A 27,751-nucleotide genomic window follows, 5' to 3' on the forward strand; every position below is an offset into this window, starting at 1 on the left:
CACCACAGCGTCCCATGGAACACAGGTACACCTTCAGCTACAGACATCAAATGCTGAGATACTGAGCAGGTGAAACAGCCCCCAGGGGACTTACCACCACCAACCCACACTTAAAAGGGGACTGAGCAAAGGGCAGTCACTATGCAAATGTTGACAGTGCTTGGGTGTCAGGACTGGAGGCTTTAAGGGGCAGGATGGGCATGACAGCAACAACCAAACCTGGGAATTCCTGGCCCAGGGGGCCTCTATGAACAAAATGCTTCTGGTGAAGACCTACACAGATAGCTCAGATTTGCCTGTTGTGACATCAGTGGAGCACAGGCCTCCACCAATGTTGAGCAGCAGTGGGAATCCCTCTCCACAAACTCCACCCACCCACCCAACCTCTTCCCTAGGGGTTCCACTGCAGAGGTTGGAATCAGAGGTTCAGCAGGAACAGGAGCTTACAGCCTCTCCTCTCTTTCCACAGTGGCATTTCTGGGCCTTGAATCACCATTACCTCTCATCTGCATCTCCTGCTGCTCCTTCTCTTTCTTGGCCTGCATGGCCAGTAGCCTCCTGCTCTTGACGGCGCTGATCATGTCTTCCGCTTCTAACTCCACCCGTGGCTCCGTCTTCACCCCTTTCTCTGTTGCCACTGCTGCCACAGCCTCTCCTTTCTTCTTCTCCCCCTTCCCTGTATAGCTGCTCTCCTCCTTGCCATTCTCCTTGCTCTTGGCCACCATCTCCTTCCGCTTTTGCTTCTCCGCCCTCTTCTTATCGTTCTCCTCCTTGAGCATGGCCAGCCGCTCCTTCCACAGCTCAGCTGACATCTGCTGCTTGGACTCCACGTGGTCCTGCACAGAGTAGGTCATCAGGATCCGGTGGCAGAGGGCAGCGAGGATCTGCAGCTTCTCCTCAGAACTCAGATCAAAGAACTCTGAGGTCTCAAGCTTTTCCAGGAACTCATCCTGCACCTCGTTGTCCTCAAAGGCAGCCAGGTCCTTGTTCTCCTCCGTGTTCTCTGAGGCCTCGCTCTCCTCCTGCACATCTGACTTGCGCAGGCACAGGCGGACTAGCTCAGAAACAGAGTGCAGGGTGAGGGGGATCTCCGACAGCTTCATGCCCAGCTCACGGTAGTCCTCCGCAATCTCATCCTGCAGCAGGGTCTGCAGGAGAATGACCAGGATCCTGTTCAAGTATAAGAAGCCCCCCTTCTCAGCACACAGGGCTTCCATGAGGGAGACGGCCGTGATGGGGTACTGAGCGTCTGGCAGCAGCAGCCCTGAATAGCAGCTGAGGAACTCCACCACCATGGCCACATCCCCAAAGAGGGTGTTGGGGAGTCCCTCAGGAGTGTCCACAAGCCTGAAGGTGGGCAGGTTGTTCCCTTTGATGTCCTGGTCCTCGTAGCGCTTCTGCTTCTCCAACTTTTCTATCATCTCCTTCACCCGCCGCTCCCTGGCTCTCTCCTTCAGCTTCTCCTTCAACTTCTCCCGCTTCTTCTTCAAGTATTCCTTCCGCTGATCCTCAGTCATGGAGGCCCAGTTTTTCCGGTGCTCAAGGAGCTCGAAGCGCTTCTGCACAATCCCCCGCAGCTCCTCGGGAAGGCGGGCACGATCCTCGCTGGAGAGCAGGCGGGCGGTTTTGGATATGATGCAGGAGAGGGCACTCTTCCTGTCCTCACGGTCCTTGTTCTCTCTGTAGTAGGCAATGAGGTGGAGAGCTGCGGGTGGGAGGTGCTTGGGCTTGCCAGAGGACCTGGGGCTTCCTCCTGAGCCCCGAGGCGCTCGCGACACCTTGGGGGTGCCCTTGGTCGTCATGTCCAGCAGTGTCATCTGCTTCATTTTCATCTTGGAGTCCTTCCTGGGGGAGCGGGACTTCCCAGTAGCCTTCTGCCCATTCAGCAGCTTCTTATTCCTCTGTCGTTTCTTGTTGAAGTTGCCAAGCTTCCCAGCAGACATCATCTTCATCACCTCCTCCAGCTCCTCCGTGGGGATCTTGGAGTTCTTGACTTTCAGCGGAGAGCCCATAATAGACTTATTCAAGTGCACACTGCACCACAGAGAGGGGCTTAGCCCCTGACCTGGAGCAGAGCCGTCCAATTTAGGCTTTTTGGAAGGCTTCCGATCAGGGGACGATGTGCTCTTTCTCTTGGTCGAGGGATTGAGCGTCAGGTACTGGAATTGAAGAAGAAGCAAAGGTAAATTTTAGTCTTGGGGGGAAAAGAAACACAAGGGAGGAAAGGGATAGGTTGGAAAATCTAACTGGGGATCTGTTTCAATGTGCTGCTCAAAAGTCAACAGAACTTTTGAGGCTGCTTTGGAGCCTCAAGTGCTCCTGAATGCTAGCGATGCAGAAAGGGACAACCACATACATTTCTAGAGAAACTGCCCTTTCCACCGTGCAGTCAACAGCATCCCTCAATATCACCTGGAGCATGTTGTAGGCAACATATATTGTTCTACATATCCCACCTAGCCAAAAACATGCTCTAGGATTACAGTAGTCACCCAGCTGCAAAACGTATGAGACACAATGCACACTCCATGGTTTTAAGCACATATTGTACATATTAACTGCAAAACCTGGCATGAGGGAGGCATAAGGATGGTTGGGGAAACCTTGAGGTTTGCAGAAGTACAAAAGAGGTGGATCTGGAGTCCCAAATGCACTCCTCCTTGGAAGACATCTGCACACAGCAGTCACAGGGAAGGGAAGGCACACTGCAGAGATGGAGGCAGGCCAGCTTGGTGTCTCCAGTGCAGGCAGACCACATGGAAGGCAATGGAGGGTCAAGTCTGAGCCAAACCAGGACCATCCCTTTGGCACCTGATGACTGGCAAGGGCTTGCTGTGGAGCTAAGATTCACCCTTGCTAACACTGCCTCCCCAAAAAGTCACCATTATGCATCAACAGAGACTCCTGTCCTTTTCCCAACTCACAACCCAAGACAGATTTTGCCTTATTTCTCACTTTATATGGGTCAAGCAAGAAGTCACTGAACTTGCTGGGAAGTGAATATTTCTTCACCAACTCATCCTCCACCACCCAAGGAGCATTCTCTCCTGTTCCAGCCCGGAGTGCATTGTGACGAATGAAGTAGCGCAGAATCTCCTTGTTTGGCGGCCGCTCTGTGCGAATTAAGCTGTCTGCTGGCACATTGCTAATGATCTAGGGAGACAAAGAAACAAGCCTTTAGACTCTTCTATTCCTCAGCTTGTGGCAGTCAGCCCACAGCCTGCCACTGTACTTAAGTACCACTGTTTAAAATAGAAACAGTTACTTTTAATTGCTCCTGACCTCGCAGCAGTGCTGATACCGTAACCAGCCACCTCCTCCTCCTCACCAACGGGCAGTCAAGGACCCTTAATTCTCTCTCACTGCACTCTAACTCCCTCACCTTGTCTTCATTTTGCAGCTTGACATCATACTTGTGTGGTAAGAACTTTGGAGGGACCCATTTTTTTTCTTCCTTCTTCAGAGAAGTAGGAAGCTTCCGAGGAGATCGACGCGCCCGGTCACCTGCATTGAGAGAGAGAGAGAGAGAGAGAGAGAGAGAGAGAGAGAGAGAGAGAGTGTGTTAGCAGCACAACATGCCCCAAAAGGCCTAGGCTGACTAATCCGAAATGCAGTACTGAGGGGCAACAAAAGCACAGATGGCCAAGGAACAGACACACACCATCCAATACCGAAGGAGCAGGCAGGGATGTTTCTAAAGGGGGATTAATACCAAGTGCCCTCTGCAGGATTAAACTACAGGTCCATCCACAACTCCGCATCCTGCATCTACAGATACCACTGGAAGCCCCCAAACAGGGCCCAGAAGCAACAGCCTCCCCCTTGCTGGTCTCCAGCTCCTGGTATTTAGCTTCTGGACATGGGAGCTCCAATCAGCCACTGCAGGAAACAGACCTAAGCTATTCTATGAATTTGTCTAATTGAGCTTTTTAGAAAGCCGTCTAAGGTTAGGAGCTGCTGTCACTGCCACCACATCTTATGGCATTCAGAGCTGCCATCTATCTCTCCTGTGAAGTGTTTTTATAGAACAGAACAAAAAAAACGCAACGAAAGAAGACACAGCAGAACAATAAAAATAAAATACCAGCATTAAATTACAATATTGCATTAAGATTTAGCATTTAAAGGCACCCTGTAGCAGCAGCAGACTCTTGTGAATTGCATCATTCCCCCCCCCCCCCCCGCAAATGTTCTATAAATCAATTTCATTAGGTGATCCCAAGTTTGAGTATTATGAGAGGAGATGGCCATCATTCTAGCAAGTAATGTGTTTTATGTTGTCAAGGGAAAGAGGACTGGCAGCCCGCTAGCAGAATCTTGTACATGGGGAGGCTCCAATGTGCACACTATTTCTGCCTGCACAAAGACCACTGACTTTATTCCAATGGAGGCACATAAAGGTAGCATATGCACCGCTACTGAATATTTTAAATGTGTGAACTATAAAAGTCAGGGCAGAGCACCCCTAATTTTGGAAAGGAGCCAGGATCTCTGAAAGACAGTTTCCTTGGGCACCACCAGTGATGTTGTTTGTTGCTGCTTGCAAACCCTTAAGTATGCTCAGTTAGTACACTGAGACTTAATCAAAGAACGTGACAAGTTAGTTGGCTTCCGTCTATAAGTTTCCCTGCTTGCGAACAGCATACCTGAAATGTTTCCGCTGTCCAACCACACAATGCACCTTATTTGTTTGTAAAAACTTCCTACAGCAAAGCACATTAACTAGAATCTATAGAAGAAGCTGCTGGAGAAAGCATGGGCATAAAACACCAGCCAATGGAACTACTTCCCATGAAACGCTACACAAAGGATCTACCTGCATACCATATTTAAGCTACGACCACAACTATGACTGCCTTTTTCCACGGAATGCTCCATTTATCTGACCCAAAGGGCAATCAAGTGGATTATTAATACAGAAGTGGCAAGACCAAAGGCAACACCCTTCAGACACGCTCATTAAAAAAGGCTGCAGCACAGGGACAGTGACCCATAGCAAAGGGAATGGGGGCTTCCTAATGCTTCTTCAACTAAGTATCAGTCCTACAATGACAGACACTGGAGGCCTTGACTTAGTCAAAACAGAGAGCAAGTTGGGTGTCACCAGCAGACCAAAGACACCTGTCGTCTAGATAGACTGTCTCTCCAAAGCAATCTGGGAAAACCTGGGAGGGAGATCAGCAACCCCCCCCCCACCTGGGTAACCAATAGATCTTTTGAAGGCAGCCTGTACTACCCAGATAAAAGATAGTGGATTACCAACATCCCTCAGGCCAGGGCGTGGCTTGCTACTCACTCAGACTCTCTCTCCGGCTGTCATCTTCCTTCGGTGCCAACTCCTTTTGGTTGTCCTGAACCACTTGGCTGGAATTTTCTTTGTCACTGGATGGCGAATCACAGGCCCCGTCGGCTTTCTTCTCAGGTGCCTCTTCATCTGTCGCCTTCTCCAGAGGATGGATTTTTACTACTTTCACTCTCAGCACCTTTTCTTTCCCAACCTGATGGGAAGAGGGAAACCGATGAGAACTGGTAGGGAGGCCCAAAGTGAACACATGACTAGATTCATAGAGCTGCTTACAAAATGGTGACACTGGGGGGTTCATGCATGCAGTTGGGGGTGGCGGGGAGCTGCTAGTCACCTGGAGCAAGGCTAAGTTTACCACCCACACCCCCTTGTGCATGGCTGGAATAGTCAAGATGGTATGACAATCTACTAATGCAAAATTAAAATACAGTGCAAATACACGTTTTAAAAGAAGCACTAAACAGATCAAAACCCAGCAGCCATCCACAGTTGAAGCCCAGCAATGGCTTTTATAGAACTCTTGTAGAGGTTTGCTTGCAGTCACTGAACAAGACATGGCACCTGAGTTCACCCAAAAGATGCCCTCTAGGAGATAACTGGTCACTTGTTCCAGCCACGTGACTGGAAGAGGAACCTGTTCCAAGGTAACCTGTACCCTCTTCCCTCTTTCCAGGTATGTTGTATCTAATAATTACACTGAAATTCCTCTGGAAACCAATTACATCAGTTTGGAGGTGGGGAAAGAGTATTCCACCTTTTGGACATGATGGCAGAAGGTGCATAAGAACAAGTAGGCCCAGAAAAGAGAAATAGCCTTGGATACCCTGGTCCATTCAAGCCGGGGCCTTACCTCAAAGTCACACTCTTCTCCCACAGCAAACTTGGTCATGATCTCCAGCCAGGAAGTGTCTACCAGTTTTTCTAAGGAAATTGTGTTGTGATGAACCATTTCCAGGACAAGTTTCTCATACCAAACTGGGAATTCCTCCTTCAAGCTAAAAATATCATCAAAAGAGAGAGGGGGATATAACACATTCCATTTAAGTGGCAACTACTACAAAACGGACAACAGTAAACTCACAGAATCAGCAGCCAACAGTGGAAGCTACTTTCATGAAGCAATTCACAAATCCCTCTATCAGCAATGTCAGCTAAGAATGACAAAATCGACCATGGCATAGGAAGCTGCCATGCAACTTCCAAGATAAGGGGGAGGGAAAGATGTTAGTGAAGCTGTGTGCAGTTCTCTGGTACAAAACTTGTACATATCAAGGGAACTGTACAAGCCTGCAACACTCTGCCTGCTCTGATAGACAATTGTAAAACTTGAGTAGGAAGATTTAGTCAATCTATCAAAAGACAGGTTGAGGACAAGGTGAAAAGTTTGTGGTCTAATTCTCACAAACAGCAGATGAGCTAATAAACCTGCTTCTCAATATTACCCCACTGAGACTGCAAGCAGAGGCTCATAGAACCTTGTTCTGAGTGGAGGCAAGTTGTATTTTTCCTGATATGCTAGATTTCTATGTGCAGGAACTTTTTGACATAAGCTCCACCTGCAGACCAACACTCACAAACACACCACTTCCATCTACTAAGAGACAGAGTTAGGTCAGGAACTTTCATCTCAGACACTGGGCCCTTTGGGAGCCTGGTTTGCAGAGAAGGATGTCTTGAACAAACATGCAACTGTTACCTAAGGGGGAAATGTGCCTAGAGTGGCTTTTTGACATGAATATCCAGCACGAGAAGATCTTCCAGAAAGCCTCTAGAACAGCGTTGAGATGATTACAAAGAGTGGTATTCTTACTGCATTTTTGTGCAACACATCTGGATTTGATTTTAACTGCAGTATAATATCAACCGGATCAATAACTGCCTTGAGTCCTTAACAGAGTAAGGCCAATTAAAAAATAAAGCATACTGGACCAAGGTGGAGAAAGATGTTCAATCCTTCTTTGGATGCTGACTCAGACTTCTGATGATGATTTTCACAGCAACAGTCAGCCACTTGCCAAACAACCAGCATCCTACGTTTAGGGCTCATGCCCTGGTCTCTAAAAATAGATGCTTTGGATTCTGCTACTTACAGCTCAGCGACTTCCTGCTCCTCCTCCCAGGCTTCTTTGTGTGTCAGCTGGCTGCTTCCGGTGCTTTTGCAGGTCCATATTCGCTGGCTGTATTTCTCCAGCCGTGCTTCATACTCTCTGAAGGAGCAACAACTCAGGAAAACATCGTGTTTAATTGGCAGCTGTCAGTTTATCTGCACTGCTTTACACAAGTTGCATGGAGTGATTACTATTTTTATTAGATATATTTACTTGTTGATACTGTGCTTGGTTGCTCCCATTATATTTTTCAAAGTGTTATTATTTACTGCTACCATCAGATATATTTTTGAGCCGCTTTATCTGGCCACCAAACAAACAATTTGCTTCCCTACCAAACTGGAAACCGCACATTGAAGTGGCTTTCCAATTTTAGTTTAAAGACAAAGATTTGTCATCAGCACTGTTTACCTAATCCAGATTTCCCAACAAACTACAGCTACCTCAAAGCAGAATATTAAGGGAAGGAATCTGTGCCCATGAGAGGAGGGATAGCAGGGAGAGAGATAGGCATGCATGAGCCCATAATTTGACTCTGGGCATCTGACGGAGGACTATGTGAACACAAATCCAAAACATGTATACCAACTATAACAAATCCAAGACGTGTATACAGCTACAATTGTTATCAAAGTGTACGTCACACTTTTTGTATGCTTGTCAGACAAACAGGATTCACCACAGCCCAACCTGAACTTCTCTTAACTGCCACAAACACCTCCAGGATGAGTTGCTGGAGAAAAGTGACTTGAAGCAGAACAATGTTTGAACTCTGCACAATTCAACAGCCAAGCTCTCCGTTCTACTGATTTGATCAAGAACTGTGGCTGACCAGACCAGAGGCCCATTGAAGACCAACTCGCTTATGATAGCTGACAACCTTATCACTTAAAACCTTAAAGCAGATAAGAAAGTGTGGAGATTTGAGATGGTGAAAGGAAAAGCACAGATGCATTCAAATCTGTGCACCACAGTCAGACTCTAAGTGTTCTAAATTATAGAGCCAAGGGGCAAAAGTGAGAGGACTCGGGCAAGCCAACACAGGTGTGCAAAGACAACTGTAATTTAGCAAGACGTCCTGGAGGTGACTTGCAGGAGCATGTCACGCTACAGAAAAAGATGAACCAAGAGGAGTCATCCTTCTTTTCTAGGGCATACAGAAGCTGCATTTATAAAACTCAGCTCTTACTGACAAACAAATCTCTCTCCTTATATGACAATGCACACAACAGCCTATCTTTTTAAAGTAGAAACATGTAGCTCTGTTGCCTTTGCTAGCACTATATGCCTTGGGCTGATCGAGGGATGGACAGCCAAGGTTAGAATAGTGAAGAAAGCAAATAATGAACACCGGTGTTGCTGTCTACATACTATTGGGGAGGATAAAACCCACAGAAAGTGACTTTTCCTGCATTGGTGCAGAATTCTAACGCACCTAGATTCCTAAAGTGCAGGCATTCTCAGCTAGTTTAATAGCAAGTAACCCCACCAAAGCATATTCCACTCACTGATATCACTCAAATTTGCCACTAAGATGTATAACAACCTGTGCACTGTCGTTGCCCTTGCACCACCCTCCAACTGACAGCTCCAGACTGCTTATCTCACACTCACCAAGGAGATTCCCCTGCCAATCACATTCTCTTCTTCTGACTGGCACCCCGTCACCTCACTTGGCAGTTATGCAGCCCATGTACAGATTCATCCCAAGGGCTTTCCTGACAGAAAGAAGCTGGATCAAGACAGGCAGTCTTTGTTGCTAGCTCAGGAAGGCTATTGGTCCTGAACACATACTCAATAAGCATGCTCCCCACAAGCCAGCCCTCCTGCCAGCAGAGGGATCTGGCTAACTCAAGCTCCTCCTCACCAGAGGTTTGGACTTCCTTAACACCAACACACTGTGGGGGCAGGGACTACTCGTGTCCTGCAATGAGTTTTTTCTGTTTTGTTTTGTTTGTTTGCATCAGAAGGGTTCTATATCATGCTTGACTTTGCTCTGCTGCCCCCATCACGGTGGCAAGCATTTTTTTTTAATGATAAAACAGAGATTGCAGACAGTCCACAGGATTCCAGTAGAATTAAGCTAGCATGAATGGGTTATGCAAGCTGCAATCCAGGCCCGAAGGAGCTGCTCCAAAGGAAGTGGTCTGGGGACTATGAGTTTACTGTGGACACGCTTCTGCCTTATCCAGTCAGATCTGTGCACAGAGGCTGAAGAGCTCCAGTTTCACAAAACAACTTCTGGTCACATGATAGTAAACAAGTTACAAACACAGAAAGCAGAAAATCCCACTCTGGAGAAATCACTTTCCACCTCAAATCTCTTGCTTTATTCATCAAGACACTGCAAAAAACCAGCCCTGCTTCCTAAAAGAACCTCAACCATTGATGACCAGAACAGCCCAGGCTGTTCAGACAGAACTGGGGAGGGGGAGGGGAAAGAGAAAGAGAAAGAGAAAGAAAAGAGGAGAGGGTTGGGTCAGAGGAAAGGGCTCTCTTGGGTACAAGACAAAGAAGCGAGAATGATGAGGGGAACAAAGCTTTTCCTTGTATGGATGCTAAATTTCATTGCTTAGGCCTATAAAAATCAGCTCTTTGGGCTTTTAAGATGCCCACAACACCAACCTTCGACCTAAAACTTCAGAGATAATTATATTTTATAGGAGAAAATAAATGGGTATCTACTGTAGGTCTAGCAATGTACTTAATAGAAATTTGGAGGCAGCAGATTCAAGTTCAGTTCCCTGCTTAGCTATTAAGCTCATTGGCTGGCTAACCTTGGACAAAAATCCATCTCCATCAAAGTCTGAAAAACATCAAAATAACTGCAACATGTGTAAAGGGAAGCATGTAGAAGATGAAGCCAGAGCAGCAAACAATATTGTAGTGATCAATTCTTAAATAGCAGCTTTCCTTGAACTACACATCAATCACCAGTGGGCTTAGATGCAGACCTCGTTCAAATCTCTGCTCAGTCATCAAAAAGATCTTTAAGTGGCCTGGGCAAGCACATGTCAGGCATAACCTTTTAACACAGTATTTGAAAAAATAAGTGTCTGAAGAAAGGGACAAGTTACACTGAAAACTTGCATCAGTATGGCCAGGTCTTTCCAGGCACTAGGCCTCAAATCAACATTGGAAATAAGCTCACAAAAGTGACTAGGCTGCAAAAAGAAAAAGGGGGGGAGGGGAGTAGTGACAGTCTACTTATGCCAGGCAGAGGGGTTCATGTGATTTCAACCTTGACAACCCAGGAGAAATGAGCAATAAGCTGCTCTATCCCTGCTCAGCCTGCGTGCAACTCAACACCTACAGATACCAGTTAAACCCAAGGCTGGCTCCAACATTCAGGGTTATAGTCAGCACAGCGCTATGGTGAATGTTTCATCAGCAATTGAATGTTCCCCCCCTCTCCTCCTACCACAAGCCCCTAAATCTATTCTGGAGGTTCCCCCAACAGTCCTGAGCACATATGGGACAGTGTGAGGCTCTTAGGCAGGGGGCTGCGTTAGCACGAATTGCGTTAGCACCAGCACAAATGAGTTGTGTTAGCACTAGCACAAATATTTTGTTGAATGCAGAGAAAGCCCCTGCACATGGCAGCCAATGGGCCTTAAACAGTCATTTTTGCCACACCACACTAACGTTTAAAGTACCAAGAATTAGGAGAAATAATTTAATCCTAGGAATCAAACCAAGAGAACCATCTGATCTAACTCATCCTTTGCCAACCTGATGCCCTCGATGTTTCATATTATAAGTCCTATCATCCCCAGCATCACATGGCCATGTTGGCTGGGACTGATGGGAATTGTAGTTCAGCAGCATCTGGAAGCTGGCCTGCCAGGCTGGCAAAGGCCATTTTCAACAGCAGTCAGGGAGGTGCCCAGAGCAACTCACAAGCAGTGTGTGAAAACAGCTCTCCCCTGCTGTTTGTCCACAGCACCTGGTACTTGGAGATGCACTACCTCTGAACATGGAGGCTCCATTTTACCATTAGAGTCAACTGCTGCAGCTGAACTAATCCCGCCATGAAACTGGTCTAAAGATATATAAGCTAACAGCTTTCAACACTTGTGAGGGCAAGTTAATTTATGCAGACCACCACAGGAGGCAGCAACTTCCATTACTCTGAACTACCACTCACATTTCGTGAACTTTCTGCCAATCAGCTTCACTGGAGGTATTACATGACAGGAGACAGCCGCTGTACAGCAAGGATCTACCCTTAATTTACTTCTGCTAAAGTTAAGCAGGTCAGGGTCTTGTCAGCCAGGAGAGTGGAGACCTCCTAGTAACCACAACTGTACCGCTCCAATTACTTGATATAAAAGTAACTAAGGATGCATGGAAGGCTTCCACTGGCTGTATCAGACCAAAGTGATCACCATCACCCTTTTTCCAGCACTGAACAGCCAGGAGCCTCTCTGAAGCTCACAAGTGCAGGGTCAAGGGCAACAGCCCCTCCTCCACCAACTGGTATTCAGAGGCAAACGGCCTCTGGCTATGGAGGCTCAATTTCAAACTCTCTTGGCTAATGAGAAGATAATTAAAGCCATAAACCTGCTTCAGCCTAAAACACACATGGAATTTGCAGCCGCCCTGAGCCCTGACAACAAGGAATTCAGGGAATCAAGGAGGAAGTGATGTTCCTACCCTGCCTGTAGACACCAGACAGGCCCCTTACAGGAATGAAGCAGCAGGGTGAGATGGGCTTCCATGGGCTCCCTTTGGTCTGATTCAGCTGCAGGACCAATTTTTAAGCAGATGAGAAGGAAGAAGCTGAACCCTGTGAATTAACACTTGCTGGGGGAGCCCCAAGAAAAGGACTGTGGATTGGGGCTTCTGCCCCCACATATACTGGGCCAGGCCTTCTTCCATTCCCTCAAGAGGCACTGAGGTCCAAAGTTTAGATGGCCCCAGTGAGAGGAGCAGACTGGGCTGTAAGAATACAAGAAAAGCCCCCGCTGTCCCATCAGGCCAAAGGGGGGCCATCTAGCCCAGCATCCTGTTCTCCAGATACAGTACTCTAATGGGAAGCCCACAAGCAAATGATTAGGGCTCCCCAAGCAGGACGCCAGCACAAAAGCAGGACTCTCCCCGCTTGCCATTTCCTAGAACTGGTATCCTTAAGTATATACGTACTGCCTCCGACTGCCGGGTGGGTGGGAGAGAGAGAGAGAGAGAGGGAAGGACCGCTGCTGGGAAAGTCCCGAGAAAGAGAAGGAAGGAGGTTTCCTGCTGCCCTGAACCGTCCCGTCCCGTCTCCCCCCAAAAAACCTCGGGAAAAGACGCGACAAGCGAGGAGGCCCGACAGTGGAGGAAGGCAGGAGGCGAGAATAAGCCGAAATAGGAGGAGGGAGGAGAGCCGGGAGCGGAGAGGCAGGACGACGTAGTGGCGGAGGCAGCCTTCCTCCTTCGCCCGAATCGGGTCAGGTCAGGATAAGAGAGGGAGGGAGGGGGGAAGGGAAGGAAAGCAGAGTCAGACACAACAAAGCCCCCCCATGCACTAGCCCCCCACCTCCCTCTCCTTTTCTCTTTCGGAGGTAAACAAGGGGGCGCCATACTCTTCCCCTTCCCCCCCCTCCGCCTGCCCCCCTCCAGTTAATGCCGTCCGTAGGATACTCGCTGGTGCGGAAGGCCTCCTGCGTGTGGGCGATGACGAAGCGCTCCTCCGCCACCTCCTTCTCGTCTCCCCCAGGCGGCTCTCCCAGCGGCGGCAAAGGCTTGGCCAGCGGGAAGGGCTTGCGGCCCAGTAGCGGCGCCATCGCCCGGCCACCAGGCCCCGGGGAGGCGGCGGCGGCGGCTCCGGAGCTAGAAGGGCCGCCGGGAAAATGGCGGGAGATACACAGAAGGGGAGAAGCGGGCGGCGGCGGCGACAGTGATGATGATCCTCCTCCTCCTCCTTTTTCTCCTCACAAGAAGGGAGAGAGCGCGGGAGGGAGAAGCCCGCTCAGTCCCTCCTCAGCCGCTCTCGCGCTCGTTCGCTCTGCGCGTGCGCAAACTCTCCCCCCCCCCCCCGTTCACACACACTCTCTCTCTCTCTCTCTCTCTCTCTCTCACACACACACACACACACACAGAGTAAAAACACAAAAATCAACACCACCACAGAAAGAAGTCAAGGAAGGGAGAGAATTAAAGAGAAGAGCGGTGGCGGGGTTTTCTTCTTAAATTTAACTATTAAGGGGACCCGCCTCCTCGATTTCTCGCGCCTTTCCGCGGGCCGCCATTGGTCTGGCTCGGAATGCCCCGCCGCGCCATTGGCGGAGTGGCACGTCACTCAAGTAGGCGCGTTTGCTTGCGCGAGGGAGAGAAAGAAAAGGAGGGGGAAGAGGAAAGAAGCGAGGGAGGTCGCATTATGTAAGCGCAAGAAAGTAGCGCGCCGACCGCCCCGGCGCCATTTTGTGTGTCGCTGTTATTATGTCTCCGCCTCCCGCTGCCAATGAGAATACGGGGCTTCATCCGGGGATTTGAGTGCAGGGAGGAGGGAGAGAGAGGAAAAGCCCGCTTGCCCGGCTTTTGTCTGAGCGAGTGGCGCGCGGCCTCTGCTTAAAGGGGCAGCGCCCTTTAAAAGAGCAGCGGCTCCAGAGCACCGTGGGAAACTTTGTTGCGGGAGGGGGCCTTGTTTTCCTTTTGTCCCCTCTGCTCATAACTTATTTTCCTGGCCGAGGTTTATAACTAAAAAACGTGTGAACTGAAAAGAAGCCGGTGCTTCTGAGCATGTGTAAAGGTCCCAGGGTTAGAATGCAGTTCAACTTTGCCCTGGTGATCTTGAATGCCAAGGCGAAATAGTTGCCTATGCTGTAAGAGCAAGCGGGTAGGGCACAGGGCAAAAGGCCCATTTGTGATTTTTTGAAAGGGGCACTAGAGACAGATAGCAAATGGTTTTCCCAGTGCAGGATGGTAAAATACATGACACACACACAGAGGTGCCATGCTGTTGATTTTATTTTGCAGGACAGCTGAAACCCCAAAGAACTCGGAATCTGAAGAGAAAACAGAATAAAACCATCAGGTCAATGGTTTTCCCTCCTTTTTAAGGGGTGGGTGTTATTGCATTCAATTTTCTTTAAGTGATAAAATAAATGCAACACCTATTGGCCAAAAACCCACCCACAGGAGCAATCAGCTTATTTCAGTAAGCATGCAGACCATGCCTAAAAAAATTTGCATGCAAAGCAGATTCCTTATCACTGAGCTAAGGTTCTTCCCTAAGAGTAAAGTAAGATCCCAGTCCTTTCCTGGAGAAAGGGCAAATTTAAATAGGAAGATAGGAATCTGCCTTGTACCGAATCAGATTAGCCCAGAGATGCCATTGGGGAATGAACCTGTGACTTTCTGCATGGGAAGCTGAAGCTGAACCACTAAGCCAGAAGCCCTTCGCTGGGCATTACCAGATCTTGTGGCAGTGAATCCCACAAGTTATGTGTGCAATCTGGCTGAAGAGCTGTTCTCTTTTGCTCGCCCCATACGGCTTTTGGATGACGCCCAATTGCTGGCATTCTGAGATGGGCCTGAGTTGAAGTTCTGTTGCTCAAAGCCAACAAGGCTCTTGACAGAGAAAGCCGAAGGAAACACACACCTCAGACAGGCGGCAAGTGCAGGAGTTGCAACACCTCTGGCGGGATCATCCCTTGGTTGTAGGCGTACCACCCTGCTGCGGAAGCCAAGCCAATGAATGTCATCCCCACGAAACTTTTGACGGCAAACGAAGTCCACGAACCTGTAATGGTTAGCGAATCCTTAGTGACCTCGGCGTTATGGGCCTCCTCCGGCATACCTGCACAGGAATTCTTGGGTTAACTAGATCAAGGGGATAGTCCCACTTTCCCATTCCTGTACCCATTCATAAAAACACACCTCTTATCTTCCATTCGCAGCCGCCAAGACCACATAACACCGGTCTTGAAAGACTTAAATTGGCTCCCAGTACATTTCCAAGCAATTCAAAGTGTTGGTGCTGACCTTTAAAGCCCTAAACGGCCTTGGCCCAGTATACCTGAAGGAGTATACCCCCATCGTTCTGCCCGGACGCTAAGGTCCAGCGCCGAGGGCCTTCTGGCGGTTCCCTCACTGCAAGAAGCAAAGCTACAGGGAACCAGGCAGAAGGCCTTCTCGGTAGTGGTGCTCACCCTGTGGAACGCCCTCCCACCAGATGTCAAAGAGATAAGCAACTACCTGACATTTAGAAGACATCAGGGAAGTTTTTAATGTGTGACATTTTAATGTATTTTTAATCTTTGTTGGAAACCATCCAGAGTGGCTGGGGGAACCCAGCCAGATGGGCAGGGTACAAATAAATTATTATTATTATTATTATTATTATTATTATTATTATTATTATTAAGCAAAATTTACATACCCCTTTTGACCTTTCAGAGGCTCTGGGAACCTCTAAGCCTGTGGTTCCCAAAGCAGGTGTAGTGCTTCCTGCGGGAGGAATTCCAGGAGGTGGGGTGGCTGAGAGGCAAGTGGCTGGCAATGACCACCAGACTTTGAAAGGATGGTCCCACTGGGAGCTGTGTTTTGCTCCGAGTGCTGAGGGTGTTTGGGAGTCCCCTCCTCCCTGCACAGAGCTGCTGTTCCCAGCATTCCCTGTGAACGAGGGAATTATGGTTGGACTACTCGGAGCATTGTAGCTCTGGGAGGGGAACAGGAGGAGACTGAGAGGTGACATCATAGCCATCTTGAAATATCCAAAGGGCTGTCAAATGGAAGATGGAGCCTGCTTCTTTCCTGCTGCTCTGGAGGGGAGGACCCAAACTGGGGGGGGGGGGGGGAGAGATTCTGACTAAACATTTGGAAGAACTTTTGGACAGTAAGAGCTGTTTGATCAAAGATCATGGACTCTCTTTCCTTGGAGGTTTCCAAGCCAAGCTTGGATTGCCATCTGTCATGGGTGCTTTAGTTGAGCTTCCTTCTTTGCAGCGGGTTAGACTAGATGACATTAGGGGGTCCCCTCCAACTCTGCTATCCTGTTGGCCCTAAATTCTTCAGTTTTGTTGAATTAATTAAACTAAATAATTTTTAATGGATTTTGAATCAAGGGGCAATTAATTGCCATGGTTTTGACTTTTATCGCATTATTATCTTCCTTACTGGGTCATGCAAACCACTCTTCTGAACAATGCTTTTCATAGGATTGAGGCAGGGGGCACTGGGGACAAGTTTATGTAATCAAGGGGGCAGCGACCCCCAAAAGTTAGCTCTAAGCAGTTTGCATGTGGCAGAAGCTTCGAGTCCTAAGGCGGAAAGGAAGTTCTGTTGTCTATCCTTAACCACACAGATCAGGGAGGTCAATATTGGACCTTTGACTCGAGGGGCCTGATGCATGGGGTTCTGTCTTGTAAGTCACCGCACATCAGAACTGATCTTGAGTCACTGTGGAGTGATCATAGAATCATAGAGCTGGAAGGGACCAAAGGGTCATCTAGTCCAACCCTCTGCAATGCAGGAATCTTCATGAGCCCAGGAGAGAGGGGGCAAGCCAGGCCTTGTGGAGGAGAGAACAAAGCATGCACCCTGCTTGTTGTTCTGGGGCAGACAAAATATAGCTGACTGCCTTATGGCAAGTTGGACCATTGGTCCATCTAGCTCACTACTGTCTGCACTGACTGGCAGCAGCAGTTCTCCAGATAGTCAGTCACAGGTCTTTTCCTGGAGATGCCAGTGGTGACTGAACTTGGCACCTTCTGCATTTTCTGAGCTACAGCCCCTCAGCTTGGCTAAGCTGGGGGCGAGAAACACAGAGGGCTGAGTTGCTCTGTGTTAAGAACAACAACAACAAAATGATGGCCCTGGTGATTTCCCTACAAATCTGGCAGGGATCAGTGAATTTGGGACTTCTGTTGGAGTTAAACTGTATTGCCACCTACACTCAGCCTGTACAGTGGTACCTCGGGTTACATATGCTTCAGGTTACAGACTCCGCTAACCCAGAAATAGTGCTTCAGGTTAAGAACTTTGCTTCAGGATGAGAACAGAAATTGTGCTCCGGCGGCACAGCGGCAGTGGGAGGCCCCATTAGCTAAAGTGGTGCTTCAGGTTAAGAACAGTTTCAGGTTAAGAACGGACCTCCAGAACGAATTAAGTACTTAACCCAAGATACCACTGTATACAGAAGAACTTAAGAGGAGACTGTCTGCTGGATCGGGCTAATGGATTGGGCTAGCCCTGTATCATTTTCTCACAGTGGCCTAATACCCCTCAGAACCTAGAAATCTAGATAGACTGCCTCTGGAGCTGGGGGTTCCATAAGGAGCCCGGCTGCTGGATCAGGCCAAAAGGGCCCATCTAGGCCAACATCTTGTGGCAACAGTGGCCAACCAGATGCCTCTGCTGGGAAACTGGCAAGCAGGACCAGAACACGAAGAGCCCTCTCCCCAGTTTCTGGGGCTTCCAGAAACTGGTATTGAGAAACAATGCTGCTTCCAACTCTCCAGGCAGGCAGAGTGACAGGCAACCCCCAGTAGCCTCCTTCCAAGGAAAGGGGCCATGTCACACTAGAGGGCGCCACCAGTCAACCTTGGGGGAGCCCCTGCTGCCTTACACGACCCCTGTGCCAGAACCGGGAGCCTCACACCTTTGGATTTGATCAGGGCTTCAGAAGCCCTGCAAGCTGCCTTCACGATGGCCAGGTTCCCCCGCGGGTGGCCTGGGGTGTAGATCTCCGCTTCCACTTCCACGTCCTCCAGCTCCATCGGGCCGTTCTTGACCTCCTCCGCAGCCTTTCCAGCCTTGCTCTGCTTCTGCGCAGACCCCTTGGGGAAGGCGCCCCGGAGCATGCGCAGCAGCTGGTCGCGGGCGGCCTCCGCCTCCGAAGTCTTGGGGTCCATGACGATGCCCACCAGGGCACAGGGGGACTTCTCAACAAACTTCTTCACCTCCTTGATGACCCTGCGGAGCTCCTTCTGCTTTCCCTGGAGGCAGGAAGCCCGGCAGAGGAAGAAGATCAGCTGGCATGGCGTGCCCCCAATATTGCAGGTGGTGGCAGCCAAGGGCTCCTTCAGGGAATCTCCGGGGTGGATGGGGAAGCAGTTGGTGGTAAAGAGGTCCTTGACGAAGGTGTCCATCATCCCGTGGATGTCCTTGCCTTCCAGCGTCTCCCCAATGAGCAGGACCTCAGGCTGGCCCGCCACCTTCTTCACCAGGACCTGGAGGTCCTTGGCGACCTTGCTCCCGGGCCCTGCGATGCATATTGCTTCGGGAAGCTGCTCGGAGCCCTTCCCCTCCTTGGTCATGTCCTGCCAGCATGGAGTCCGTGGCCGCCTGCCTTTAGCTAAACCTTGAAGGGCTTCCAGGCCACACGGCCTGCCGATGTCACAATGCCCACCCACACAGAGCCTGCAGCAGCCCCTCCCTCACACAGCTCAGGAGCATAGCACCCACTCACTTCATCCCAGGGGGCTGCATCACAGCCTGGGGCTTTCAGCTCCACATGTGAATAGTTCGTCAAAAGGCCAGTGACAGCAGCTACAACCGAGTCCCAGAAGGGGTCCAGGAGAGCTAGGTCTGGTATGTTTGCGGCTGATGCTGGAAGCTGGAGAGACAGAGGCTTGTCTTGCTCTGTGCTGGACCCAAAGCTGTGGCTTGGGGCTTCCCTAGGACCCTAATGGGGAGGCAAGGACTACTGAAGTGTTATTGCTGTGAGCCCCTCTAGCCTGTGCTCATATAGACTGACCCCTTGCAATGCAGGAGTCATGGCTAAAGAACAGATGGCCATCCAACCTCTGCTTAAAAACCTCCAAGGAAGGAGAGTCCACCACCTCCGTTCAACTGGCGAACAGCTCTTGCTGTCAGAAAGATGTTTAGTCAGAATCTACTTCCTTGTAACTTGAAGAAATTGGTTCAAGTCCCACCTTCCAGAGTAGGAGTAATCAAGCTTGCTCCATCTTCCATGTGACAGCCCTTGAGATATTAGAAGATGGCTATCATATCTCTTCTCAGTTTCCTCTTTTCCAGGCTAAACATAGGCAGCTCCTTGATCATCCTGGTTGCCCTCCTCTGCACACATAACAGCTCATTAACATCCTTCTTAAAATGTGGCACCCAGAACGAGATACAGTACTCCAGGTGGGATCTGTCCAGGTTGGATACAGCCACTTTGGTGTAGTGCTTACACTGTGGCCTGGGAGAGACCTGGGTTCAATTCTCCATTTGGCCATGAAACTCACTGAGGGACCCTTAAGGGCCAGTCACTGCCTCTCAGTGTCATGTTCCCTCCCTGCCCGCTCAGCCAAAGAAGGCCCTTTTCTCCTCCTCCTGCCCTGGCTCCTGCCTTGCAGGTGGCAACAAACCCCCTAAATTGCTGTCCCTATCTCCTGGGTCACTGTCCTGGTTTCCTGCCTCCACCACACACACTTCAGAGCCCTGCCAGTCCCTGACACTCAGCTTAACCTACATCAGAGGGCCATTGTGGGAAGTAAATAAGAGGGAGAGAACCTTGTATACGTCACCTTGAGCTCCTTAAAGAAAAAGGTGGGATATAAATGCAACGAAATAATGAAACAATATATGTGTAAATAAAGTCATATACTCTTAAGACAGCAGTCTCCACTGAGATTCATTCCAAGGAAACCAAACCCATGAGCATGCACAGGAGGAACCCCTGGATTATCTTGTTGCTCAGAAATTGAGGTGCACATAACATTGGATTTTTTGCAGTAAAGGGAAATGATGAGGAGTGTGTGCTGGAAAGTGCAGAACAGAGCATCATCTGACCTCTCCACAAACCAGAGTATATGCTCAAACAGGAGAAGCTGCAACCTCCTTGCAAAGGTTTCTTTCAGACGGCCATTTTACTGAGCATTCATTCGGATTCTGAGGCAGCAAAACTTCTGAACATCAGTTGCTGGAAACCGCAGGAAAGGGGAAGTGTTGGTGCTCAAGCCTTGCTTGCAAATTTCCTAAAGGGATCTGGTTGGCCACTGTGACAATAGGATGCAGGACTAGACGGACCTCCTTTTGGCCTGATCCAAGAGGCCCATATTAGGTTTTTATTTGTTTGAACAAAGTTTACAGGATTGGGAAAAAAATGCATCCTTTCCAGTGCATTTTCCCATTACTTTTTTTTTAGAGGGAAGGAGGCAGGTGGTTTGTCACACATGAGCTCCAAATCAACTTCTATTGCATAACATGAATTTGCCAGTATGTGGCTGAATCCCGCCCAACCATCAGGAACAACCCATATAGTCTGCCATGGTAAACACACTTGGGAGCAAATGTAATAATGTTTATTTTGCAAAATTTATATACTGCTTGATTGTAGCAAAACCTCTAATGGTTTACAAGAAAAAATAAAATTATCAATAAAAGAAACGACACCTTTAAAAATAAATTAAGAGTAAAAGAGATTAAACCACATTGACAACTATGTGCCTGGATTGGTTTGCCTAAACAAAAATGTTTCTCCTGTCGGCAACTCTGCTGTAGCATTTTGCAATCACTAGAGCTTCTGGATCATGAAGCACAAGGGAAGCCCCACACAGAACGCAGTGCAGTAATCCAGTTTTGAGATCCCCAGTACCTGAACTACTGGGCTCTGTAGGGCTTTCTTTCGAGTAAACATGCCTGCATTGAGCAGTGTCAGTTAAAGAGTTGTCGTCGTTTCTTTCGCGAAAGGCCACGAGCAATAGAATGAGAGCGGAGAGCCGTGCCTTCCCAAATGGACCTGGTGCCAAAGAGACTGACTTCCACATTCTTCGTCCCGGTCGCTTCTCTCCAAGCCTCGAAAGCTTTTGAGGAGGCAACAACCGTGGCCAAAATTCTTGACGCTTGCTTGGGCACTCCGAAGAACAGGGGGCTCGCCAAATGCGCCCAGGGCGCACACATCTAGCCGGTGCGCCCAGGGCGCACGGGCAGCCAAGACCAAGCGCGCGGCGTTTCGTGGGCACACGCAGCAGCAGTGGCAGCAGCAAGGGCCCCTTACGCGAGGAGGGATTGTGACACTGTGCGAGTGGCGCCCGTCCCGTCGGGAGGCGCCACCAGCAGCTGGAGCCGGGCGGAATGGAGAGGAAAGAGCAGCGGGGCGGAGGGCGGCGGACCGACGCCCACCAGGACCCGTGCGAGGGCGAACCCGGGGGCGCAGTGGTGCAGCGAACGCAAGTGGTGCTCCTGGCCGGCGAGCCGTGGGGGGCCGAGAGCGGCCAGCAGGTCCTCAGCTCCTTCGCGCACCACGTGCTGCCCACAACGGGTGGCGGCTCCCAAGAGGCCCCTGGTGCCGAGCCCACCGCGAAGGCTCAGCAGCAGCAGCAGCAGCTAGACACTCAGTCGCCGCCCTGCACTTCCTCGGTCGCGCCGTCGGGGCAGCTGACTTTCTTCCTGTGCCGGGCGGCGTCGCTGCGGGAGCGGGCGGCGCGGCTGCGGGAGGTACTGCAGGGCGTGCGGGACCAGAGCCGCGGCGCGCCGGCTGCCCTGGTGGGCGTGATTGTGCAGCCGCGGCCCGAGGAGGAGTACGAAGCCCTGAGTCGCCTCGAGGAGCTGCTCCGCGAGGTCTTCGAAGTCGAGGGCACCTGCTCTATGGAGATCCACACGGCCGTCTTCGCTCCCGGCCGGCCCGACGGCGCCCTCGAGCTCCGGCGCATCAAGGGCCGCGTCGCCACCAAGCGAACGCGTGAGTAGGGGTCGGGAGGCGATCTGGGTATGCTCGAGGGGGCGCTCTTCATCGCTTGCAGAACGCCGTCGCTGCTCAAGCCTCCTGCTGTGGCACAAGGTGCCTCTGGGCATGTGCGCAGCCCTTGCAAAGCTCCGTCCTGTTTCCACACGAACCGACAAGTGCCCTCCAATGGCTAGTTTAGTTCTCATTCCCCGCAAGGCTTGTTTACTTGCAATATGATGGAGGAAAGTCTTTCTGACAGTGAGATTTGGGGGAGCGGGGAGCACTCTGGGTATGCTCATGGGCACTCTTCATCACTTGCAACAGCGGAGGCTGAAATCAAACCCTCAGTGGCTGCTCAGGCTTGATGTGGGCTTAACTCCTGCTGTGGCACAAGCTGCTTCTGGGCTTGTGCAGAGTGGCAACCATCCCTTGCAAGGCCCCTTCCACTAGCTATTTTAGTCCTCACTCCACCAAGTTTTATTTGCTTGGCACATTTATTTACTACATTAATATACCACTCCCCCCCCCCAGGAGCGTAAGGTGATGTTGTACCTGGTTCTCCTCCTCCCCATTTCATCTCCACAACAACCCTGTGAAGTAGGTTAGGCTGAGAGATGTTGAAGGGCCCATTGTCACCTGGTTAGCTTCCTTTCTGAGTGAGGATTCGAATCCAGGCCTCTCAGGTCATAATCCAACCAGCTCTCACGATGAAAGAGGAGAGTCTTTCTGACATGGAGGAGAGAGAGAGAGAGAGAGAGGAAAGGAGGCTTCAGGATCTGGTCCTGCAACTCCCAAGCAGTTGTGAGACACTCCCCCCCCAACTGTACTCCCAAACCATCTTGAATGCTCCCCTCTGGGGCTGAAAGGTGGGCTACTGCTCAAATAACTGCCAATCTGGTGGCTTGCTACTAGCTGCATGGGAAAGGAGTCACTCTGTGCATGCCCAGAGGATCTCTTCTTCAGTATCATTTCCTGTGTTGCAGAAGAGTCAGTGAACACCCAGCAGCCATGGGTATGCCACCCCAGCACTGACACATGACCTCGCACCCCCTTAAAAAAAAAAAGTCCAAGGGAGTCCGTTCCACTTTCAAACAGCTCTTGCCCTCAGAAAGTTGTTTCAGGTTAATGGAGGCTGGTGTGGCTGTTCCTTCTTTTGAGGCCCGTATGCAATCAAATCCCCTGCTCAGAGCATTGCCAGGAACGCTTATGCTGGGATTTGTTTTCTGGTTTGATTTATTGTTCTGGGCTTCTTTATATATTTTCATGTTTTCCTGCTTGTGAGCTGCCCAGAGGATGCTGTTAATGGGCATCATAGGAACGATGTTATAAGATAAATTGCAACCTCTTACCCTGCTGTATAACAAAAGTCTAATCATGTGACAGTGACATGGCAGCACCTGCCTCCATCTCCCTCGGGGCAAACTGTAGTGTCCTTGGGGGCGGAGACTTCTCACTTTGCACTTTACAAAGTGTGATGCACATTTATGGTGCTATAGAAAGGAATTGTTTGTTTTTCCCCCCTCCACCCTCAAGTGAGCGAAACTTGGACAGACAAATCAAGGTTTATTCAGTTGTTGGGAGCTGCGCTGTCTTTCGGAACAATGGCCTACGGGGGCTATTACTTCTACCATCACCCGCCAATGTAAAGCCTTCTACTCTGCCAGGACTTCTCCCTCCTTACCTGGTTAAGGTGCGTATCAAGGGGGAGGAGGCATCTCTGTAGGAACCTGGGGTGATGATCTTCTGCTCCCAGGGTAAGCAGGGGCATAGCTAGGGGGGCAGCTGCCCTCCCTAAATCAAGTAAATAAATAAAAATAGGAATAATCAGAATAATTGAAATTGAAATTCTCGCTGAGGTCATTTGGATGATGTTGCGGCACATTCTAGCGACTCAACTGGCAATCCGACTGAACGATAGGCGTAGTTCCGCAAACTGACCAATCACATTGCGGGTAGCTCTGTTCTGGAAGTTTCTCATAGTTTCCAGCATTTTCTCCTGAGAAGGTGCACCTGCAGGGCCTGTCTAGTTTCTAAACAACTGGAAGGTTCCCACAGGCTATTTATACCCCCTAAATTAAATCCTGGCTACACCCATGAGGGTTTGAGCTAATTAATAATAATAATAATAATACAGTAATAATAATTTATTTATATGCCTCCCATCAGACTGGGTTGCCTGTGCCACTCTGGGTGGCTTCAACAAATTAAAACATCAAACACAGTAAAACATCAAGTATTAAAAACTACCCTATACAGGGCTGCCTTTCAGATGTCTTCTAAAAGTCTAATAGTTGTTTATTTCTTGATGGGAGGGCATTCCACAGGGAGGGTGCCACCACTGAGAAGGCCCTCTGCCTGGTTCCCTGTAACCTCACTTCTCTCAGTGAGGGAACCGCCAGAAGGCCCTCAGAGCTGGACCTCAGTGTCTGGGCTGAACAATGGGGAAATAAATGCAGATTCACGCAGCTTGTAGCTCAGAGGTGGAGAAGCCCTGAAGGAACCTTCTGATTTGGTCCACTAGGGTGTTTTCTCCCCAAACCACATTCTCCTTCCTTAAAGTGAGCTCCCAATTGTTCCTTTGCAAGCGGGGCTCGCTTACTATATCAGCTGATTGACACCGACAGTGAGTCCTTCTGGAATTACCCACCAAGAACTCCCTAGTGCAGCCAAGGGGCTCGCTGTCAGTGTCAAACAGCTGACTGGCTCTGAAAGAAAGTCCCTTTGAGGGCACAAAAATGATTTGCATCAGCTTCAAAGGAGTCTGCTTTGCTTGCAGGCAATCTGAGAAAGTAGGGCATGCAACTAGTCCCTTTGAAGGCATGCCCTGGATGGCTGCATGATACAGTCCTCAGGCAATCCCGCTCATAAGAGGAGCCCTGTAGCTGGATCAGGCCAAAGGGGGTCCATCTAGTCCAGCTTCCTGTTCTCACTGGGCCAACCAGATGCCTCTTCTGGAGAGCCCCCAAGCAGGACCCAAGTGCAACAGCATTTGGGTGCCAGTGGTGCTGGAAGTGGAAGGCGCAAGAGGCTGTGCCCATTTGGGGTGACTATCCCCACATCTATGGAACACCCTGAAGCCCAAAAGATGCACATCTTTCTAGCCATGTGGAAATTAGGACCAGTGATGGGCTGGAGATATACCGTATAAATCCAGATCTTATTGTGGGTTTAACATGGGAGATTGAATGGCTGTTGATTATATTTTCTGGCGCTGATTTCTGACATTAAAAAAAATATCTTGATTTTAATTGAGATCATTGCATCAGCTTGAGATAATATAAGCTGTCCCGAGGACTTCTAAGCAGCTGGATACCAGGACGCTCGTTTTGCACATAATGAAATGGAAAAGTCAGAAAGGTTGCAGAAATGTGTTGGCACCACCCTTTGACATGTTGCTTGCCCTAGTGTGTTCGATCAAAGGAAGTCCCGTAAGGGAAGGCCTGTAGCTCAGGGGCAGAGCCCCTGCCTTGCATGCAGAAGGTCCCAGGTTCAGTCCCCAACAGCATCTCTCCAGGTAGGGCTGGGAATGTTCCCCACCTGAAACCCCAAGTGCTTCTGCCATACTCAGATGGATCAAGGGTCTCACTCAATAGAAGGCAACTTCGTATGTTCCAATTTAATACATTCCTTTATTCAGAACCATGTGGATTAGAATCTTACCTTGTAGAAAGGGAGTAGCTCAGTGGCAGAGCACACACTTTGCATGCAGCAGGTCCCAGGGTCAAACCCGGAAATATCTTCATGTAAGACTGGGAGTGTTTCCTGCCTAAAACCCTGGAGAACTGCTGCTGGTCTAGAGGGTACTAAGCTAGATGGAATAATGGTCATACTCTGTATCTTATCTACACCTGTAGGTAGTTGATTTTAGATGTGGAATATAAATCTACCAAAATAATTTTCTTAATTCACCCGAATCCTTATTGCAAGTTAATTATTGGAAATCTAAGTAAGCAATTGTATGAACTTGTTAGTTTTTGTTAAGACATTATTGCTGTTTCTATTAGATATATTGTATTATTAGTAACTGTAAGTTTTAAAAACAGTTTTTAATGTTGCATTTTAAATTGTTGTAACCTGCCCAGGTACCCTAGTGTGAAGGGCAGATCAGTAACAACAACAACAACAATAATAGTAATAATAATAATAATGATAATAATAATAATAATGTATTGTGACAATGAGGCATGCATATGGGTGATCGTTTTGTACTTTTCTGTTGTGAACCACCCTGGGCTCTCCAGATGAAAGGTGGTATACAAATGTAATAAACAATAGCCATAATATAAATCTGTCTTTGTATCTGTTAATAATTCTCTCTATTAATATTTGCCCTTGAATTGTTGCCTTTGTCCCCTGCTCCTAATGTGGTGCTTGCATTTCCCTCCCCTTCCCCCACAGGTCTCATGCTCATCTGGATTTTCAGCTGTCACCCAGAATAAAAATGTACAAAACCGAAAGGTCTGACCTTGTCTGCATAGGCCAGGGATCAGGAACCTCCTCCTGAAGAAGTTCCCTTGTGGACAACCTTCCATGCGCCAAAGGTGGGCGGGGCCAGAGGTAAAAGTGGGTGGAGCACAGGTGTGGCGCTTGGCCTTTGTATAGCAGTCTGCATTCCAGCCATGGGAAAAGTCAGAGGGTTCTACTCCTCTCTCCATCCTGCGCCTGGGATGTGAACAAGGGGCAGCTGCATCACAGGTCAATGACACATCCCAGCCAGGCAGGGCTGGAGAGGGCAGAAAGAGGCTGCATTCACATGGTCGTCGATTCCATTTCCCTGACTTTTCCCTAACTCTTAATTTCCACATTGTATCGGAGCTTTCATACAATGGAAAATGACACATGTTTAGTACTCATTTCCATGTAATTGGCATTGTGTATCTTAACACTTGCAAGGCACTTAACACTTCGCTAACTGCTGCCCATGCATTAAAGGATAAGACAATCCTTAGCTGCAAGCTCACGATGAAACAGACACAGCACAAAAGGAAAAAGGAATGGGGAGGGTAGAGGAAAACACCGGAGCAGCTGCTCCTACACTGGTTTCCCCCTTGCTGTGACGATCTTCCTGAGAGACAGGGGATGCAGCCCCACAGACAAAAAGTGGGGCAACTCAGAAGGTGGGGGTGGAAAGGGAACCATTTGAGAGGGAGGAAAATGGAAACCATTTGAGAGGGAGGCAAGGGAGAAAAAAGTGTGAAACAGCATGTACTGTATGAGGACAAAAAGGGAGAATAAGCACATGTATCAAATACTGGGAAATGGCAAAATGGCATAATTTTTCATATATTTTGCCCGCTCCCCCAACCACCACTAGATCACAGATCACATTTATCTCTCTGTTAACAAAACCATGTAAATCAGGGATCTGGTGCATTGCAGCAAGACCGTGGTACGAAACCATCCACAGACTGAACCCTCATAGGATGTGTCTGTGTGTGTGTGTTTTTATGAGAGATCTTTGCAAAATCGCCATCCTTTGAAAAGGATGCCACTGTTGTGCCCTAAGATGCGCCCTGCAATTTGTTGCTGGTTTTACGGAGTTGTTTTAACAGATAATTTTATGGTTTCATTTTCTTCATAAACCGCTTTGAGGTGGTTGGGGTTTTTTTTACAATCAGGCGGTGTATAAATTTTATGAAACAAGCGAACAAGCACATCAGGCTTCCCCTCTGTCCATTTGTTCCACCACCACCCCCTTTCTAAAGGTATTCTGAGACCAGTGATCATTATCACATACTG

General features: G+C 49.2%; 3 protein-coding genes across 4 annotated transcripts in view; 1 reads left to right on the forward strand and 2 right to left on the reverse strand.

Annotated features, from left to right (window-relative positions):
- BAZ1B (bromodomain adjacent to zinc finger domain 1B) overlaps positions 1-13,437 on the reverse strand; it is a 28,969-nt gene extending 15,532 nt beyond the window's left edge. Inside the window, exons 1-7 of the mRNA XM_028708907.2 lie at positions 13,039-13,437; positions 7,396-7,512; positions 6,156-6,300; positions 5,297-5,498; positions 3,383-3,504; positions 2,956-3,153; positions 500-2,159 (exon numbers count right to left, since the gene is read on the reverse strand). Of these exons, the coding sequence (XP_028564740.2) occupies positions 500-2,159; positions 2,956-3,153; positions 3,383-3,504; positions 5,297-5,498; positions 6,156-6,300; positions 7,396-7,512; positions 13,039-13,181 (2,587 nt within the window). The 5' untranslated portion in view covers positions 13,182-13,437. The remainder of the gene's footprint in view (positions 1-499; positions 2,160-2,955; positions 3,154-3,382; positions 3,505-5,296; positions 5,499-6,155; positions 6,301-7,395; positions 7,513-13,038) is intronic.
- A 4,481-nt stretch (positions 13,438-17,918) lies between these two features.
- Positions 17,919-18,855, reverse strand: LOC114585845 (uncharacterized protein C2orf72 homolog). The gene has a single exon (XM_028708725.2). It carries the CDS (start codon positions 18,654-18,656, stop codon positions 17,919-17,921), a length of 738 nt encoding a protein of 245 aa, XP_028564558.2. The 5' UTR covers positions 18,657-18,855.
- Positions 18,856-21,259: 2,404 nt separating this feature from the next.
- LOC114585106 (uncharacterized) lies at positions 21,260-26,469 on the forward strand. Of its 2 annotated transcripts, none has more exons than XM_077919867.1 (3): positions 21,260-22,027; positions 23,546-23,702; positions 25,266-26,469. In XM_077919867.1, the coding sequence occupies exons 1-2, from the start codon at positions 21,421-21,423 to the stop codon at positions 23,656-23,658; spliced, it is 720 nt and encodes a 239-aa protein (XP_077775993.1). In that variant the 5' UTR covers positions 21,260-21,420; the 3' UTR covers positions 23,659-23,702; positions 25,266-26,469. The 2 variants fall into 2 exon arrangements, with proteins under 2 accessions (XP_077775993.1, XP_028563225.2); XM_028707392.2 differs by having other exon boundaries at positions 21,262-22,027; positions 26,411-26,469.
- Positions 26,470-27,751: the final 1,282 nt, after the last annotated feature.

This window comes from Podarcis muralis, chromosome 15 (assembly GCF_964188315.1).
Source record: "Podarcis muralis chromosome 15, rPodMur119.hap1.1, whole genome shotgun sequence".
Lineage (NCBI taxonomy): Eukaryota > Metazoa > Chordata > Lepidosauria > Squamata > Lacertidae > Podarcis > Podarcis muralis.